Below are 15,827 nucleotides of genomic sequence, written 5' to 3' on the forward strand. Positions count from 1 at the left end.
TCACTTTTAAGTTTACTGTTCAGTAACAACCTTCACCACCATTGGCCATTTTCACAGTTCTTCAGCTAACCAAACAGAAGCTTTGTTCCCACTAGACAGTTTTCTTTCCCTCGTCCCTGGTAATGTCTAATCCACTTTCTCTGCCTGCAGATTTGCCTATCCTTGGGTATCTGGCTTATTTCACATATCATAATGTTTTCAAGTTTCATTCGTGTTTTAGCTTGTATCAGAATTCCATTCCTTTTTAGAGATACATAATATCCCATGTTCTCCATGTATCACATTTTGCGTATCTATTCATCTGAATACACGAGTCTGCGTTGTCCTTCCTGGTTATTGAGATGAGTGCTGCTACAGCACTGATGTGCCATTGCCAGCCTGAGCATGTTCTTTCGCCTCCTCTGTGAACGCCTACAGGGAAGGATTACTGGAGCCTGTGGTAACTCTGGCCCTTTGAGAAACCGCTAGCTTGTATCCCCAGTGGCTAGCAGTTGGCTATCACAGCACTGTGCGAAGGCTGTAACTTCTGGGAGTCCCTGCTAACTCCTGCTATTTTCCACTGGCTTCCATCCCAGGCACACCGAGGGGTGTGAGCTGACACTTCCTTGTGGCTTTGATGGTTGGTGGAGGCCTGCGTGTCTGTTCGGCTCCGCTGCCACCCCCTTTAGAAAACTGTGTGTTAAGTCCTCGTCTATTCGTGTGTATTGGGAGGTTGCTGCTGTTAAGTGCCAGGAGTTTGTTGTGCATCCTGGATATTGGCGCCTTATCAGACATGAGGCTGGCAGATGTGTTTGTTCTGTGGGCTTATCATTTCACTTGGATTTCATTTTTTGAAACAGTGTCTTGCAATGTATCCCCGGACCTAGATCAGGTTGGCCTCATACAAAGACCTTCTGTTTCTACCTCAAAAGTGTTGAGATTACAAGAGTTTTCTACTGTACCCACTTGTCATTTCACCGTTAGTGTCCTTTGATGTGCAAGACTGTTGTTTTGAGGGACTAAAATTTACCTATTTTTTTCTTTTATTACCTGTACTCTCGGTGTGATTTCTGAGAAACTATTACCAAACGTAACGTCATGAGGATTCCTCCCATGTTTTCATCTGGGAGTTTTATAATTAATTTCTGTATATATGTGATATATTCACATGTGCATCTTCAAGCGTGTGTACATGTGTGTGGCTGTGCACGCATGCGGCCAGAGATCAGTATCTGGTGTCTCCTATAACTCTCCACCGTATCTCTCTTCCCATCCATCCATCCATTCATCCTTCAGTCCGGCAGTATCTGGTGTCTTTCTTCTATAACTCTCCACCTTATCTCTCCCCCCATCCATTTATCCATCCATCTGTCCATCTGTCTAGGCTAGGCTAGGCTACTTCAAACACACAGAGATCAGTGTGATCTGCCTGCCCTCTACCTCCTGAGTGCTAGGATTAAAGGCATGTGCCACCACATCTGACTCCACTTTAATTTTTGAGCTAAGGCCTCTTATTGAACCCAGAGCTGCTGATTTAGCTAGCCGGTTGGCCATCAAGTTCCAGGGACCCTCCTATTTCTGCCTTCCTAGTGAGATTATGTGCTTGCACTGCCACATCTGATTCTCTCTCTCTCTCTCTCTCTCTCTCTCTCTCTCTCTCTCTCTCGTGTGTGTGTGTGTGTGTGTGCGCGCGCGTGTGCGTGCGCGTGCGTTTATATGTACATATGTGTTCATGGTCACCAAATGAGGGCATCACTCTTCACCTTTTCCCCATGAAACACATGAACCATAGCTAGGCCCGTGGCCAGCAAATTCCAATAAACCCCCGTCTCCATGTTTGCCAGCTCTGAAGTTCCATATGTGACCATGCCCAGCCTCTTACATGGGTATTGCAGACTTGAGTTCAGCTCCTTATGGTTCTCCACCTCTCCATCCCCCTTAACCTGGCTTTTTACATAGGTTCTGGGGATGTGAACTCAGGTGCTCAGGCTGACACCAGCAGCCACTTTCAGCTTCCCAGCTTCTTAGTTGACTTTTGTCTATGGCAAAAGGTCTGAGCTCATGCTCCAGCCTGTGGCTTGTGTCCCGTCCTAGCGTTTGTTAAGAAGATCACTGTTTTTTGTTTGAATGGATTTTGCTCTGGTTGTCGAGGCAGTTGGACCATTTGTGCAAGAACTCGTTTCTGCTGTACTGCATTAGCCCACACATGTCTGCTTCTGACAGTGTGAACACTGCCGGAAGTGTGAACACAGAGTTGCTGCAATTTTAAAATCCGGAATTGTGAGTCTTCTAGTTTTGCTATCTTCCTTGGGTTTCGGTTTGGTACTTTTGTTGTTGTTTTTCTGCTGTGTCCCTTGAGAGCCCACCTAATTTCTTAAATGGTTTTTTTTTCTTTGTTTACATTTTTTATCTATCATGTGAATGCATGTAGCACTGTGTTGATGTGAAGGCCAGAGCACAAGTTGTGGGAGTTTTCAACCTCTGTTTTCAACACTCAGGCTGTAGGCTCACACTCAGGCTGTCAGGCCTGTAAACATCTCACTAACTCCCAAACTGGGGTTTTCTACTGCAAAAAAGAAACGCCATTGAAAAGCTCTGGTAGAAATTACATAGGATCTACCCATCACGTGCATATCTTGACAGCAGTAATTCTTTCAATGTGGGATGTTTTTCCATTTTTTATTCCTTTTTTTGTTTTGTTTTGTTTTGTTTTTTTTCATGTCTTTAGCAACATTTTACGGTTTTCAACAACCACTGTGATGGTGAATCTTGACTGTCAACCTGACAGGATTCAGAATCTTCCAGAGGCCGCACTTTTAGTTGTGTTGATGGGGCATTTCCAGAAATTTGACAGGGAAGCAGGAGTACTTCCCTCAAAGGCGAGTGGGACTATGTCACAAGCTGAGGTCCTCGGCTGAATAATGAAAAGTGAACAGAGGCTGCAGTCATCTTTCTGCTGCCTGAGTGCAGATCCACTGTGACCAGCCACTCCCCCCCCCCCCCGCCTCATCCCTCCCCTCCATGATAGACTGTGCCTCCTCACGCCATGAGCCAGGGCAAAGAGTTTTTGTCCTAGCAACGAGAAAGTAACTAATACAGAGTTTCTTTTAAGTCTTTGGTTAAATTTAATCCTAATCTTTTGTTCTCTCTTCGAGTCTGTCTGTCTCTCTGTGTGTGTGCATGTACATGCTCATACACACACACGCACACATCCCTATGAGCACACACATCAGATGTCCTACCTTCTAGCCTTTCCTTCCTCTGCCTTATTCCTTTGAGACAGGGTCTCATGCTGACCCCAGAGCTAGGCTTGGTGAGCCCCAGCCCCAGCAATCCTCCTGTCTCTGCCCACCGCAGTGCCGGGGCCACACATACAGGCACAGGCATACCTAGCTGTTTTGGTTTGTTTTTTACGTGGGTGCTAGGATCTGAACTCACCCTTCTCTATAACCCCCATTTTATTATTTTTTTATGCCATTGCACATGGGCATTACTCCTTCATTTTTTAGATTGTCATTACTGCACAGAAATGCAACTGATTTTTATGTTAATTTTGTATAACTACTATCAATACCTATAACCTCTCTCTCCCTCTCCCTCTCTCTCTCTCTCTCTCTCTCTCTCTCTCTCTCTGTGTGTGTGTGTGTGTGTGTGTGTGTGTGTCTGTGTGTAGTTGTTTTGGCAAGAACTTGCAATAGTGTGTTGATTCTGTTCTTAGCTGAACAGCTTTCTTGCTGTCAGTGTTGAGCACAACACTAAAGCTTATTGATTTTGCTTTACGGGCCAGCTTTTTTATCTTCATCAGTTTCCTCCATTGTTTTTCTTTATCTCTGCTCTGATCTCAGTGCTTCCTTCCCTCTCTAGCCTTGGTTTGGTTTGTTCTACTTTCTAGTTGTCCACAGGATAAAGATCTTCCCTCTGTTTGAAGGTAGCAGTTGCTGCTCTGGACGCCTTGATAATGCTGTTTTCACCTTGTTGCATAAGTCGTGGTGTTTTGTGTTTTGATTGTCATTTGTTTCACATATCTCTAATTTCCGCTGTGATTTCTTTTCTGACACACTGGGGTTTTAGAAGGGTAAATTTCATATTTTTGTGAGTTTTTTTTCCTGCATATTGATTTCTAGTTTTGTCCGACCATGTTTTCTGTCTTTAAAAATGTGTAATCTGTTCTGGAGATTAGTGTACACTTGAGAAAAAAGTGTTTCTGTTGTTGGGTTGAGTGCTCTGTTTATTTCTGTTATGTGCAATTGGTTCCTGGTGTTTTTTCATCTATTACCTTATTAATCTGTCATCATTGAACTCTCACCATTGACATCTTCATTTTTTGTAAAACTATTTTCCCTTGAAATCTCTCAGGTTTTGTTTCATAAACTGTAGAACTTCCATGCATATGAATTTTATGAATTCATATGAATAATTTTAAAATTATTCAGACTACAAGTGCCTGTGGTTTTCTTTATACATTATGACTCTACTTTTAGAATCTTCCATACTGATCTGATCTGAGATACTGTGATTCATCCACTGCTGTGCGGGATTCTTCTCCTCACTCTCTTTTCCCCCCTTCTCTTTCCTTTCCTTCTCTCCCATCTTCTTTCTTTATCTCCTTCTCTTTCTTTTCTGAGAGAGGGTCTGTGTAGCCCTTACTGATCTTCTGATCTTAAAATGGTGTCCTCCTGCCTCAGTCTCCCATGGACTGGAATTACAGACATGTGTCACCATGCCCAGATGTGTTCTTCTTCATGTGACTCTCCTACACTATTTCAGTAGCCTGTAGACCACCATGATGAGTGCACAGTAGAGTCCCAGTTACTTTTCAGTTATAGTTCACTGATGGCACGTGCTGTGCAGCTTTTCCTCAAATGCTTAAGGGCCAGGTGTGGGTATCTTCTTGGCTGAAGTGTCTGTTAATGTTTTGGCCTATTTTATTAATCAGAGCATTTGTTACCGATGGCCTTAGGGGCATTATATGACGTGTATATTTTATGAGGTAGTCCCTCGTCAAAGTCCAGTCAGTTGTTTGTCCTCTTATTCCCTTGACAGTAGCTTAGTGGAGCAGGCACTTTTTATTTTGATGAGATCTAGTTTACTAGTGTTTTGTTTCAGTTTTTAGTTTTGGCCTTTGGCATCCTATCTTCAGAAGTCATCGGCAGCCCCCCACCTTGAGCTTTCCTGTTGTGCTCTAGGATTCTTCACAGCTTTGTGACTTAGACTTGGGCTTGTGATCCATTTTGAACTTTGAAGATGCATCCAGGTCTACCTAGCTCACTTGTGTCCATGCAGTGGTTCTGGCTCTATTTCACTGCTTTGTTTCTTGGTCAAAGATCAGTTGGTCTATTTACATGGTTTTACTTCTGGGCTCTGCTCTAGTCTGTTAATCGTTGCTTGATCCTTTGGCCACACTCTCTGTTACTGTGCTTTGCAGCAAGGCTGGCGTTTTCAGGTAGTGCCAGCCCTATCACTCTTTGAACATTGTGTTGGCTGTTTTGAGGTCTTTTGCCTCTGCATATGAATTTCAGATCAGGTTGCTAATACTTACAAATCTTTGTGAGGTATTTATTGGGATTGCATTGATTTATAAATCATATTATTAAGAATACAGACAATATTAAATCTCCCTACCCACAAATACAGACTATTTATTTAGCTAGTTTTTTCTCTGATGTTTTTTACTAGAGCTTGATAAATCTCCATTGCAAATTGTGTTTTTAGATTTATTCCTATTTATTTGGCACACTAAATTCAATAGCATTGTTTTCTTATCAAGTGGCCTATGCTCATTGCTGGCATATCAGAGCATAACTTTTCATCTTGGCCTTGTCTCCTGCAGTCTTGCCTAAACTGTTTTTGTTGTTGTTGTTGTTGTTTTTAGCCTAGGAAACGTTTTGGTCAGTTCTTCCAGATTTTCTACATAGATGATCATGTCAGGTCCAGAAGACTTCATGTCTTTCTTCCCAACCTGAATGCCTTTGAATTTCTTCCACTTGATTGTTGAGTTAGCTGTAATGCCCAGCGTGATGTTAGAAGAATTGGTGAAAGAGGGGGCCTTTGCCTTGCTCCTGACTTTTGGTGGGAAAGCTTTTGAGTTCCTTATCACTAACCCTGGAGTTTACGATAGGGATTTTATAGATAATCTTTCTACATCTTGTGTGATTTTTTTTTTTTTTTTTTTTTTTTTTAAAGAAAGAATCTCAGTATGTCTGGCCTGGAATTTGCTATGTAAACCAGACTGGCCTTGAATTCACAGAGATCCACCTGCCCCTGCCTCCCAAATGCTGGAATTAAAGGTATGTGCCACCACACCTGGCTTCATGAACTGGTTTTTTTTTTTTTTCCTGCTTTTTTTAATTCAGTGTTCTGTCACTGTTTTCATGGTGTTTCAGAACAAAAAGAAAATATTATTACTTATATATTTATTATCTGGTAAAAAGGCATAAGAAACAGTTGCCAACAGAATTTTTTTTCTCTACCCCTATATAGATGGCCGACAAGTATCTGCAAAGTTCAACCTTGTGCTACTCATGTCATTTCACACTTGAAACGACAATTTACACAGATGGAAAACTAAGAGTGTTGTTTTTTTTAAATTAGAGACACAATACTGTGTAAGTTAGCCCTTACTAAAGATATTCCGTAAGAAGATGGAGTCCTTTTAGTCTCAGTGTCTCAGTGCTGTTTCCCCTCTGCTCTTCACTGGGTGGCACTGCTGGCCCTACTCCAGGATGTTCACTGTGCGCTGTCTTTTCTGTAGCCATCGCTGTCCTGGCTTCTGGTGTCTTCCTTTTGTCCAGTCTTTACTGGGACTCCACTGTGCTCAGCTCCTCAGCCCCCTTGTGACCACCCGAACTCCAGCTGTGGCTTTTCCTGCAGCCCTGCAGTGACTTCAGCTCACCTGCCTCCTTCAGACCTTTCTTGTTTGGACTAGAATGGCTTCTGGACTTCTTTGTGAGAACAAGAACGACCTCATTTGCTATAATAGCCTCAAGACGCTTTTGTTTTAGAAGCCTCAATTTTTTCTTGGCTTTCTTTGTTGCTATAACTCCTAGAAAGTTCTTCAGAAAATGTCTTCTACCCTTGTCCTCTTAGAGTCATTGCTGTTAGTTCCTGAATGTTTTTCTTCCCCTTTTCTTCCCTTCCCTTCTCTCCTCTCCTCTTCCCCCCTTGTCTCTCTTCTCCTCCTGTCCTCTCTCCTTCTCTCCCCTCCCCTCCCCTCCCCTTTTTTCTTCATTATTACCTTTACTACTGTTTTCTGAAGTCTCAGCAAAAGAGAAGGAGAAAAGAGAAGGAGGAAAAGGAAGAGGAGAAAAAGGGAATTTGTTTTATGCTGTGTGTGTGTGTACCTCTGTTCTTCTATAACTTTTTCTCTTTCTTATATCTTTTCCTTTTTTTTTCTTTTTAAATCTATCCAGTTTCCTGAGAAGCTTCTTTTTGGTGGTCAGTGACTTTAAGAATTCAACATCAGGGTTTTCACTATCACTGGCCACATAGTCCTGTGATAACTCACTTGCAGTCAACTTTCTCCCCTGTGCATTTCATTTCATCGCACACCCATTGTTTCTCATGTTGATGGCCCCTAGACCTCAGAAGGAATTAAACTTGAATTGATTCCAGGAAGACAAACAACGGGCAGTCCCCTCTATGCTGACATGACCCCACTTGTGACATTTAATACACCTTACATTTTTAACCTGAGTACTGACCTCTGATGTTCTTGTCATTGTTGGCATATTTTCTTCTTGGAGCTCTTTTCTGCCATTCACATTTTTATTATGTGTCTGATTCCATTTTTCTTTCTCTTTGTGTTAATTCCTGGTGGGGCCTCATCCATGGCATTTAGGCCATTCTTCACAGGCTCTTCTCCCACAAGAATCCACCATCACATGACTCTTGTTCTTGAAGGTACTACTGCATAAATTCTTGTTTCCTTTTGTCACATGATCTCTTCTGTTCTGCCAACCATGCTTTCTTGATGTTGGATTTGGATACAGGATGAAAGTCCTTTTTGCACATGAAATGGGTGAATGATTCCCCCATTTTGGAATCTGAGGTAGGGAAGCCAGCCTGTAGGTCTATGAGGGATGTAAACAAGCTCAGGCCACCGTGAACTGATTTTCCAGTGTGAAATGTTTCAAATGATGAACATGCTGGGGTCAGCCCCACTTAAATGTTGTATGTAAGACTTCTTATGTAGAACTGGATTCAAAACACTAAAAACATTTTACGTGTGTGTGTGTGTGTGTATGTATGCAAGTGCAAGACAGAATGTCATGGCATGTATGTGGAGGTCAGAGGTCAGCCTGTGGGAGACAGTTTTCTCCAACATATGGTCTTCAGGGACTGACAGGTCATCATTCCTGACATCAAGTATTTATCCTCTGAACCATTTTGCTGGTACGAAATACCTGGATTCAAGTTACTAATATTTGAGGGATTTTTCTTGCCTGCCCATCCCCCTGCCCCCAGCTGGATTGGCCCACTGTAAGACCCACACCAGAATATTTATTCATCTTTGTTCATGAGAGATACTGATCTGTAGTTCTCTTTGATGCTTTTATCTGTCTGGCTTTGTCATTAGTGTGATATGGCCTTTCAGAATGGGTGAAGATGTGTTTTTTTTTTTTTCTCTGTTTCTTCTCACAGAGACGGCAGAGAATCTGCACACCCCCACCCTTATGTGTTTGGTCAAAGTCTCCAAGCACCCATCTCTCTGGGCTGGCTACTTTGTTTTGGACTGTTGTTATCTACTACTTGTTTACTATGTATTTTGGCTTATTCTAGTGTCTTGTGTCTTCTCATAAGGTGTACATTTTGGCACATTGTGTTTTTCAAGGAACTTATCTATGTTTGTCTAGTTATCCTGCTTACACTCTACTTATCCACCATTTAGTGTGATGGTCTAAAAGCTACCAAGTCCCCATTCTTTCTCCTCCACCCCTTTTCACTTTTTTCTTCACATTTTCTCCTACATATTTCTCTTCAGTTTCACTGATTTCCTCCTATCACATCTTTGTTCCCAATATTGTATTTTTTCTCACATTTTTGTTTTTAAGTAAAAGTGATCATTTCAAATTTATGCATTGCCACAGTGTGGATGTGGAGGTTCAAGACAGCTTTTGGGAGCTGGGACTCTCCACCCATATATTTGAGGCCAGGTCTTTCTTGTTTCTGCCATCCTGCGTACTCTGGGCTAGTTGGCTCACAACTTTCAGTTGATTCTCCTGTCTCATCTCGAACCTCACCGTAGGAGTGTTGGAATTACAGATGTGCCCCACTCTGCCTGGCTTTTACTTACGTGGGTCCTGGCCACCAAGCTTATGATGTAAGTAGAGCCATCTCCCCAGCCCGCCGTTGTAGAGCTCGTTTTAAAAACTCTACTTTACTTGGGCTGTTGAGGCCTCTACCTCTCTTCCACCAATCCCCCAACCCGAAGTAGGAAAGAGAAGGTAAATGGGGAGAGGGGGCACAGGCTCCTTTCTTTGGGGAATATACCAATCTCTGTCAACAGCCAACGCAGCCAGAAGTCTCCAAGCTGCTATCCCCAGGGCATTTCTCCCATCTGTCTGCTCCAAACCGCCACACTGCCTCTGGTCTCTCCAAACTGCTGCAGGCCACATGCCAATACCACACACCACACCTTCTCTTTCTGGGTTCTTATTTATGTCCTCAGAGTTCTAGACCCCGCCCCTTATCTTGCTACATGAGGCAGGCCGTTACCAGCTGGCAAAAGCCACGCCCCACACGAGACAATTAACAGCTATGGACAAACTAAAGCTCAAACTAAGATCCCACACTTGGGATTAAAACAAAAACATATGTACACAACATAACTGAGTTTACAAAGAAAGTAAAATTTCCATTACATACCAATTGTTTCTTGAAATTTTTATGCTCAACATTCTAATGGCTGTTATCGTGACTGGTGTGGTATCTTTGTTTGACGGTTCTGACAGGAGCAGGTCTGGTTCTGGTGCATGCTTTCTTGCTTTGTAAGATGTTACTCAGTTGTTATGGAATACTGACTAGTCTGTAACAGGCTAGTGGTGACTGGCGTAAGTGGTGTTTGTTTACAAAGGACATAGCTATCCTGGCGGGGCCCTTATGCGGAGGATGAGTCCATCTACTGGAGAGCTGAGCACTGCTCCCCTGTGCTCACATGGGGCTTGGAGCTGGAGGTGGGGGCCTCTTTGAAGAGTTCCTGCTTCAGACACAGTGTTCAGAAGGCTCTGCTATTTTTTTTTTCCTGTACATGCAGGCCTCCCTCTGTCCCCTCCCTCTGCTTCTGGGGCAGGCCCTGATTACCTGACACAGACTGAGAGAAAGCTGGGGGGATTTGTCATGATTTGCATCTAGGCATGCCAAAAGGGACAAGGGACCTTTACAGCCCTTTAGTATTAGCCTCTGTGTAGATAGACTAGAGGTTGTTGTGGGGTTTTCAGATGTTCTTGTCACCAGCAGTTCAATGGCATACCGAGGCTTTTCTCAACTCTGCAGCAAGCATGCTGAGGCATGGGTGAGAGAAACCACCAACGTCATTGGCATATCTATACATGCAAAATTGTTTGGACTGAGCAGGTTGTACTTAATTATATTACAATCTCAAAAATACTTTTTAAAAAGCCACTGGCATTTCTCTGTTAACACTCTACTACTCCACAAGGTAATCTTGCAAAGTGTGGCTGTGGTGCTGTGTCCTGGTGAGTCCCAGGATCTCTCAGGCTGTGCGTTCCAGAGATTTCATCCCTCTCTATTTGGAGACCTTTTATGCTTCTCCCCTCTGGTGTATCCCTGTAATAAAATGCAATGTCCTGCCTGAAGGGGGGAGGACAGACAGCTCCTTGTCTGTCGGGCTGGAGAGCCTTCCTCCCCTTCATCAGCTAGATGCCCAGTCTCCAAGTTCCTGTGGATATCACAGGGAAGTTGCCCAGGGATGCCTCCCACCCCCACCTCAAGCCTGTGGAGGGGCCCACAACTCCATAATGGAATTCCTACCCCAACTTCTAGATTCCCAGGGCTGACCTTGCCCAAGCGAGGCAGCTTCTTTGCTGTGCCAGCATGGCCACCTAGCTCTGGACTGTTCCTGCATATGCCGTAGAGTTTAGAGGCTTAAAACCGTTTTTTTGTTTTTTGTTTTTTCCCTGTTCTAGGAAGAGTCTTCCCGTTCCTGCCATCCGTGGATAGAGGAACTGGGCTGGAAGCATGTGGCAGGTCCTGAGAGGCTGGCAGGGGGCATGTCTGAGCCCACGTGGAGCCCTGGCACGGGCTGTGGAGGGCCAGCCACGGCCACCCTGCGCACGCGCCGTCGCCAGTGCAGCCTCTGCCGGCCAGGATGAGTACAGCTTCGTGGTGGTAGGCGCAGGCTCTGCGGGCTGTGTGCTAGCCAATCGGCTCAGCGAGGACCCCAGTTGCCGGGTACTGCTGCTGGAGGCAGGGCCCAAGGACTTGCTGATGGGGAGCAAGCGGCTCCAGTGGAAGATCCACATGCCTGCTGCCCTTGTGGCCAACCTGTGTGATGACAAATACAACTGGTACTACCACACCGAGGCGCAGCCCAGCATGGACGGCCGTGTACTGTACTGGCCACGAGGCCGGGTCTGGGGGGGCTCCTCCTCCCTCAATGCCATGGTCTACATCCGCGGACATGCCGAGGACTACAACCGCTGGCACCGCCAAGGTGCTGAGGGCTGGGACTACGCACACTGCCTGCCCTACTTCCGCAAAGCGCAGAGGCACGAGCTGGGTGCCAACAGGTACCGAGGTGGCGATGGCCCACTGCACGTGTCTCGGGGCAAGACCAACCACCCCCTTCACCAGGCCTTCCTGCAGGCAGCACATCAGGCTGGCTACCCGCTCACCGAAGACATGAATGGCTTCCAACAGGAGGGCTTTGGCTGGATGGACATGACTATCCACCAAGGTACCGACTTTTGATTATTTCCCCCCTAATTACAGTCATCCCTCTTGACTCTATCATAGTCAGTAAGTGCCAAAATAAGGCTGGTGTTAGGTGAGAGGGTGTTTCAGGACGCAGCCCAAGGACTTGGGTGTTCGATGAGCCTCTAGGCCATGTGACGCAGCAGGCGTGACTGCAGAGTCCCCAGGCGCCCGCGCAGCTGGGATGGGGCCGTCAAACCCTACAACCACAGATCTAGGAAGTTGAGAGAGGTAGGGATTTCAGTCCTGTGCTGCCTAAGGTCAGGGCAGACACAGTGGCCTGGCTGAGGGTAGGAGAGGCTCTGGAAGAGTGAAGAAACAGCCGTGTGATGAATGGCCCACGGTGATGAAGAGACTTGTAGATGAGCAAGCTGAGGCAGAAAGAGACAGCACAAGACTACGTATCCTCTCAGCCATCACCTCCTTATAGACAGGGCCAAGTAGACACAGAGCAGGGAGTACTACAGGGCCTTGCTCACAGCGGGGAAGAGCAATCCTTGGGGCTGTCAGTAGCTGGGGCTACAGGGTGCGGTATCCGGGTCACAGGCACTCCTTGAAGGCAGGCCTTGCATTGTCAAGGGCAGGATAGATTTGCTTTCTCCAGCAAGTCCGTCCTGCCCAGGTATGAGGGGAATCTTGCTCCGCCCTTCAGGGAAGCGCTGGAGCACAGCCTGTGCCTACTTGCACCCAGCACTGAGCCGCCCCAACCTCAAGGCGGAGACCCAGGCGCTTGTGAGCAGAGTGCTATTTGAGGGCACACGTGCAGTGGGTGTGGAGTACTTCAAGAATGGCCAGAGCCACAAGGTGAGCTGACCCCTGTGGGAGGGACTTCCAGGGCACGAAGGGATAGGCAGCGGCCTGGCAGTCAGGCTCTTGCTCTTGCCCACGCAGCCACATGCTCTTGTGCCTCCGATGAGTTGACAAATGGTACCAGTGACAGGATTGTCCCTGGGGTCACACAAGACAACAGCGGTCAGACGCTCCCAACTCCTGCCACCTGCAGACACCCCCCCTCGTGCCTCCATAAGCCTCTGTCTGCCACGCACTCCACAGCAGTCCCCTAGTAACGTCTACACGGTTTCAGGGTTCTGGCCTGCCCCGCAAATGTAACCATGTGCTATCGATACATGGTGCTTTTCTTCACTCAGCCATGTGCCGGGGACAGCCTCGCCCCACCCGCCCTCTCAGGAGATCTGCCTGTTTGTGCCCTCTAGTTATGGAATCACCTTACTTGAACTCTGGCCAACCCTGCTTCTAAGGCCCCTGTCACTGTTACAGCTATTGTTGGGAGTCATACCGTGGTGACTCTGTGCAGATTGCTTTTAAGTAGCCAAGCAGCAAGTTTCCCCCCCCCACTCTCTCTAGGACCTGGGAGCAGTGGTGTCATTTCCTGGGGCCACGTTCTTGTGGCAGTGACTAGAACTGGGGGCCTCTCCACGAGGCCGTAGAACAGCTGGCTTTCCGAGACGTGTGACTGGTGGTTCCCTGCCTCCTCCAGGCTTACGTCAGCAAGGAGGTGATCCTGAGTGGGGGTGCCATCAACTCTCCACAGCTGCTCATGCTCTCTGGTGTCGGGAATGCAGATGACCTCAAGAAACTGGGCATCCCTGTGGTATACCATCTGCCTGGTGAGCTCCCTCTCCAAACCCAGCAGCCTGCTGCTTGGAGCGAGGAGGTGGCACTTCTTGAAAGTGTCATGTCCTTTCTTCCTATAAATATGAGGGCCTCTGGGCCTCACTGGACACTTGTGGTCTTGCGTTCTGGATCTTTACGCTGTTTTCCTTCACCCTCCCCCAGTCAGCCTCTGCGCCCTTTAGTAGAACATCCTGTAACAGGTATAGGGCTGAGACCACTGCCGGGAAAGATCTATGGTGCTAGAGGTCTGTCTCCAAGATTTCTAGCTGCTCTGAGCACAAGGGAGGCCAGCTCAGGGCTCCAGAGCCACTGTTCATGTAAGACTGAGCTTCATCTTGTAACTGTCTGGGATGTCCTTGAGGGCTGAGTTTGTTTCTTTCGTCATCCTCCCTATACAAGGGGCTGGCCTTTCACAGGGAGCTTTCCTAGAAAGGCCTATGAAAGTGGTCTGTGCCTTGACTGCTTAAGTAGAGTCTGCACAGCATGCTGGGGCTGTTTCTTCTTTCAGCAGACTAGGGGAGACGACGGGGCTGACAACTGCTAATCTGGACAACAGACACACAGTGACACTTACCAAGTGGTACCTGTTGTAACTGTTGGCCCTGTCCTTGGAGGGTGCTGCTGAAGAGGGCTGGTCACGGGCACCTGACTGACTGCTGTAGAGGGAGCGTCAGGGAGGGTGGCTTTGGCAGCATTTGAGAAAGGGACAGACTTGTCTAAGAGGTGGAAGCAGTGTCTCTAAGCAGGGGCCGCGGCCAGCAGTAACTGGCTTAAAAGACTGGACTGAGGAGAAGTTTCCAAAACCAGGGGTTTGCCCCTGCATTGGCCAGTTTTTTTCTAACCACTCCTTCCTGTGCCAGGAGTTGGCCAGAACCTGCAAGACCACCTGGAGGTCTACATCCAGCAGGCATGCACACGTCCCATCACCCTCCACTCAGCCCAGAAGCCTCTGCGGAAGGCCTGCATCGGTCTGGAGTGGCTCTGGAAGTTCACAGGTGGGCCTGCCTCCTGGTGACCTTGGTGGCTGTGGTCTGCGGGCAGAGATGGGCCTTGGGTTGCTAGGTATAAAGATGGATGACAGACACCCAAGCCCATTTTTCCTTCTGTGAGGTGAGAGCACAAAGATCCTGTCTGACAGGCTGCTGTGAGGGGGCAAGGGGCAGAAGTATCAAGGGACTGAGCATAGGAGCCTGCTCCAGGTGACACCTACAGAGCAGGATGTGGAAGGGCTCATAAACCAGGTAGACTTTGCAGACCCGAAGCTCCTCGCTTAGCAGATAGCTGCTATTTGAAGTTGCAGTGCCGGGTGTGGTCACCTGGAGAAAGAAGGAAGCTGTGTACAAACCTTGGTGCCGAGCGCCAAGCCTAGGAAGACAGGCAGGGGGGGAGAGGGACACCTGCCACAGCCTGACTGGCTCCTCCGCTTGCGAATTTCAGGGGATGGAGCCACAGCCCACCTGGAGACGGGAGGGTTCATCCGCAGCCGGCCTGGGGTACCGCATCCAGACATCCAGTTCCACTTCCTGCCATCACAAGTGATTGACCATGGTCGGAAACCCACCCAGCAGGAAGGTTACCAGGTATGCAGAGAGCCAGAGGCTAGGCCTGCCTTCCTGCTTCTGCCTTAGAATAGGTTTTCATTGGGATATCTGTCCTACAATGTAGACCCCGGTGGCTTCTGTCTGAATGGAAGAGGAAAGGGAGCCTAAACCTGACAGGAGTTAGTCCACAGGATGTGTAGAGGGCAGCATCTATACCAGTGACAACAGGCAAAACTACCTCAGCCCTGGGATCATCCTATGAAAGTTTCAGACAAAGGAGTAGAGGCCAGACCGGGGGTGGAGTGGTTGGAAGAGGGTCAGACACTAAACCCTTCGCTCTGCACAGTGAATGCTGAGGCCCCGCCCACAGGGAACTTCTCTGGGCTTCTCTGAGCTTCTGTGCTGTAGTTAATGGAGACTGCTTTGAACTGTCTCCTCTGGACCCTTGTAGGTACACGTGGGAACCATGAGGGCCACAAGTGTGGGCTGGCTCAAACTGCGAAGCACCAACCCTCGAGACCACCCTGTGATTCAGCCCAACTACTTGTCCACAGGTAACCCAGAAGCTTTGTTCGTGTCTTCTAGGCCTGGCGTAGAGGCACAGAATTAAGGAAGTTCTACATGGTTCCTGTTTGTCCCTAATCCTTACTCTGGATCCTAACACCGGGGTTGCCCTCAGTTCTGGGCCACACAAGCAGCCTGGGGCCTCGCTTTGCATAGCAGGACATAGGTAACACTTTC

The 15,827-nt window shown here is 47.3% G+C and overlaps 1 protein-coding gene and 1 pseudogene across 1 annotated transcript in view; one reads left to right on the forward strand and one right to left on the reverse strand.

The window, feature by feature from the left end:
* Positions 1-15,827, forward strand: part of Chdh (choline dehydrogenase) — a 33,119-nt gene that overhangs the window by 12,970 nt on the left and 4,322 nt on the right. The window contains exons 3-8 of the mRNA XM_021635189.2: positions 11,124-11,893; positions 12,563-12,714; positions 13,409-13,538; positions 14,406-14,540; positions 14,983-15,125; positions 15,538-15,640. Coding sequence (XP_021490864.1) covers positions 11,176-11,893; positions 12,563-12,714; positions 13,409-13,538; positions 14,406-14,540; positions 14,983-15,125; positions 15,538-15,640 — 1,381 coding nt within the window. The 5' untranslated portion in view covers positions 11,124-11,175. The remainder of the gene's footprint in view (positions 1-11,123; positions 11,894-12,562; positions 12,715-13,408; positions 13,539-14,405; positions 14,541-14,982; positions 15,126-15,537; positions 15,641-15,827) is intronic.
* On the reverse strand, positions 7,299-8,013 carry LOC110547562 (corepressor interacting with RBPJ 1-like; annotated as a pseudogene).

The sequence above is a fragment of the Meriones unguiculatus genome, chromosome 9, assembly GCF_030254825.1.
Source record: "Meriones unguiculatus strain TT.TT164.6M chromosome 9, Bangor_MerUng_6.1, whole genome shotgun sequence".
Classification (NCBI taxonomy): Eukaryota; Metazoa; Chordata; class Mammalia; order Rodentia; family Muridae; genus Meriones; species Meriones unguiculatus.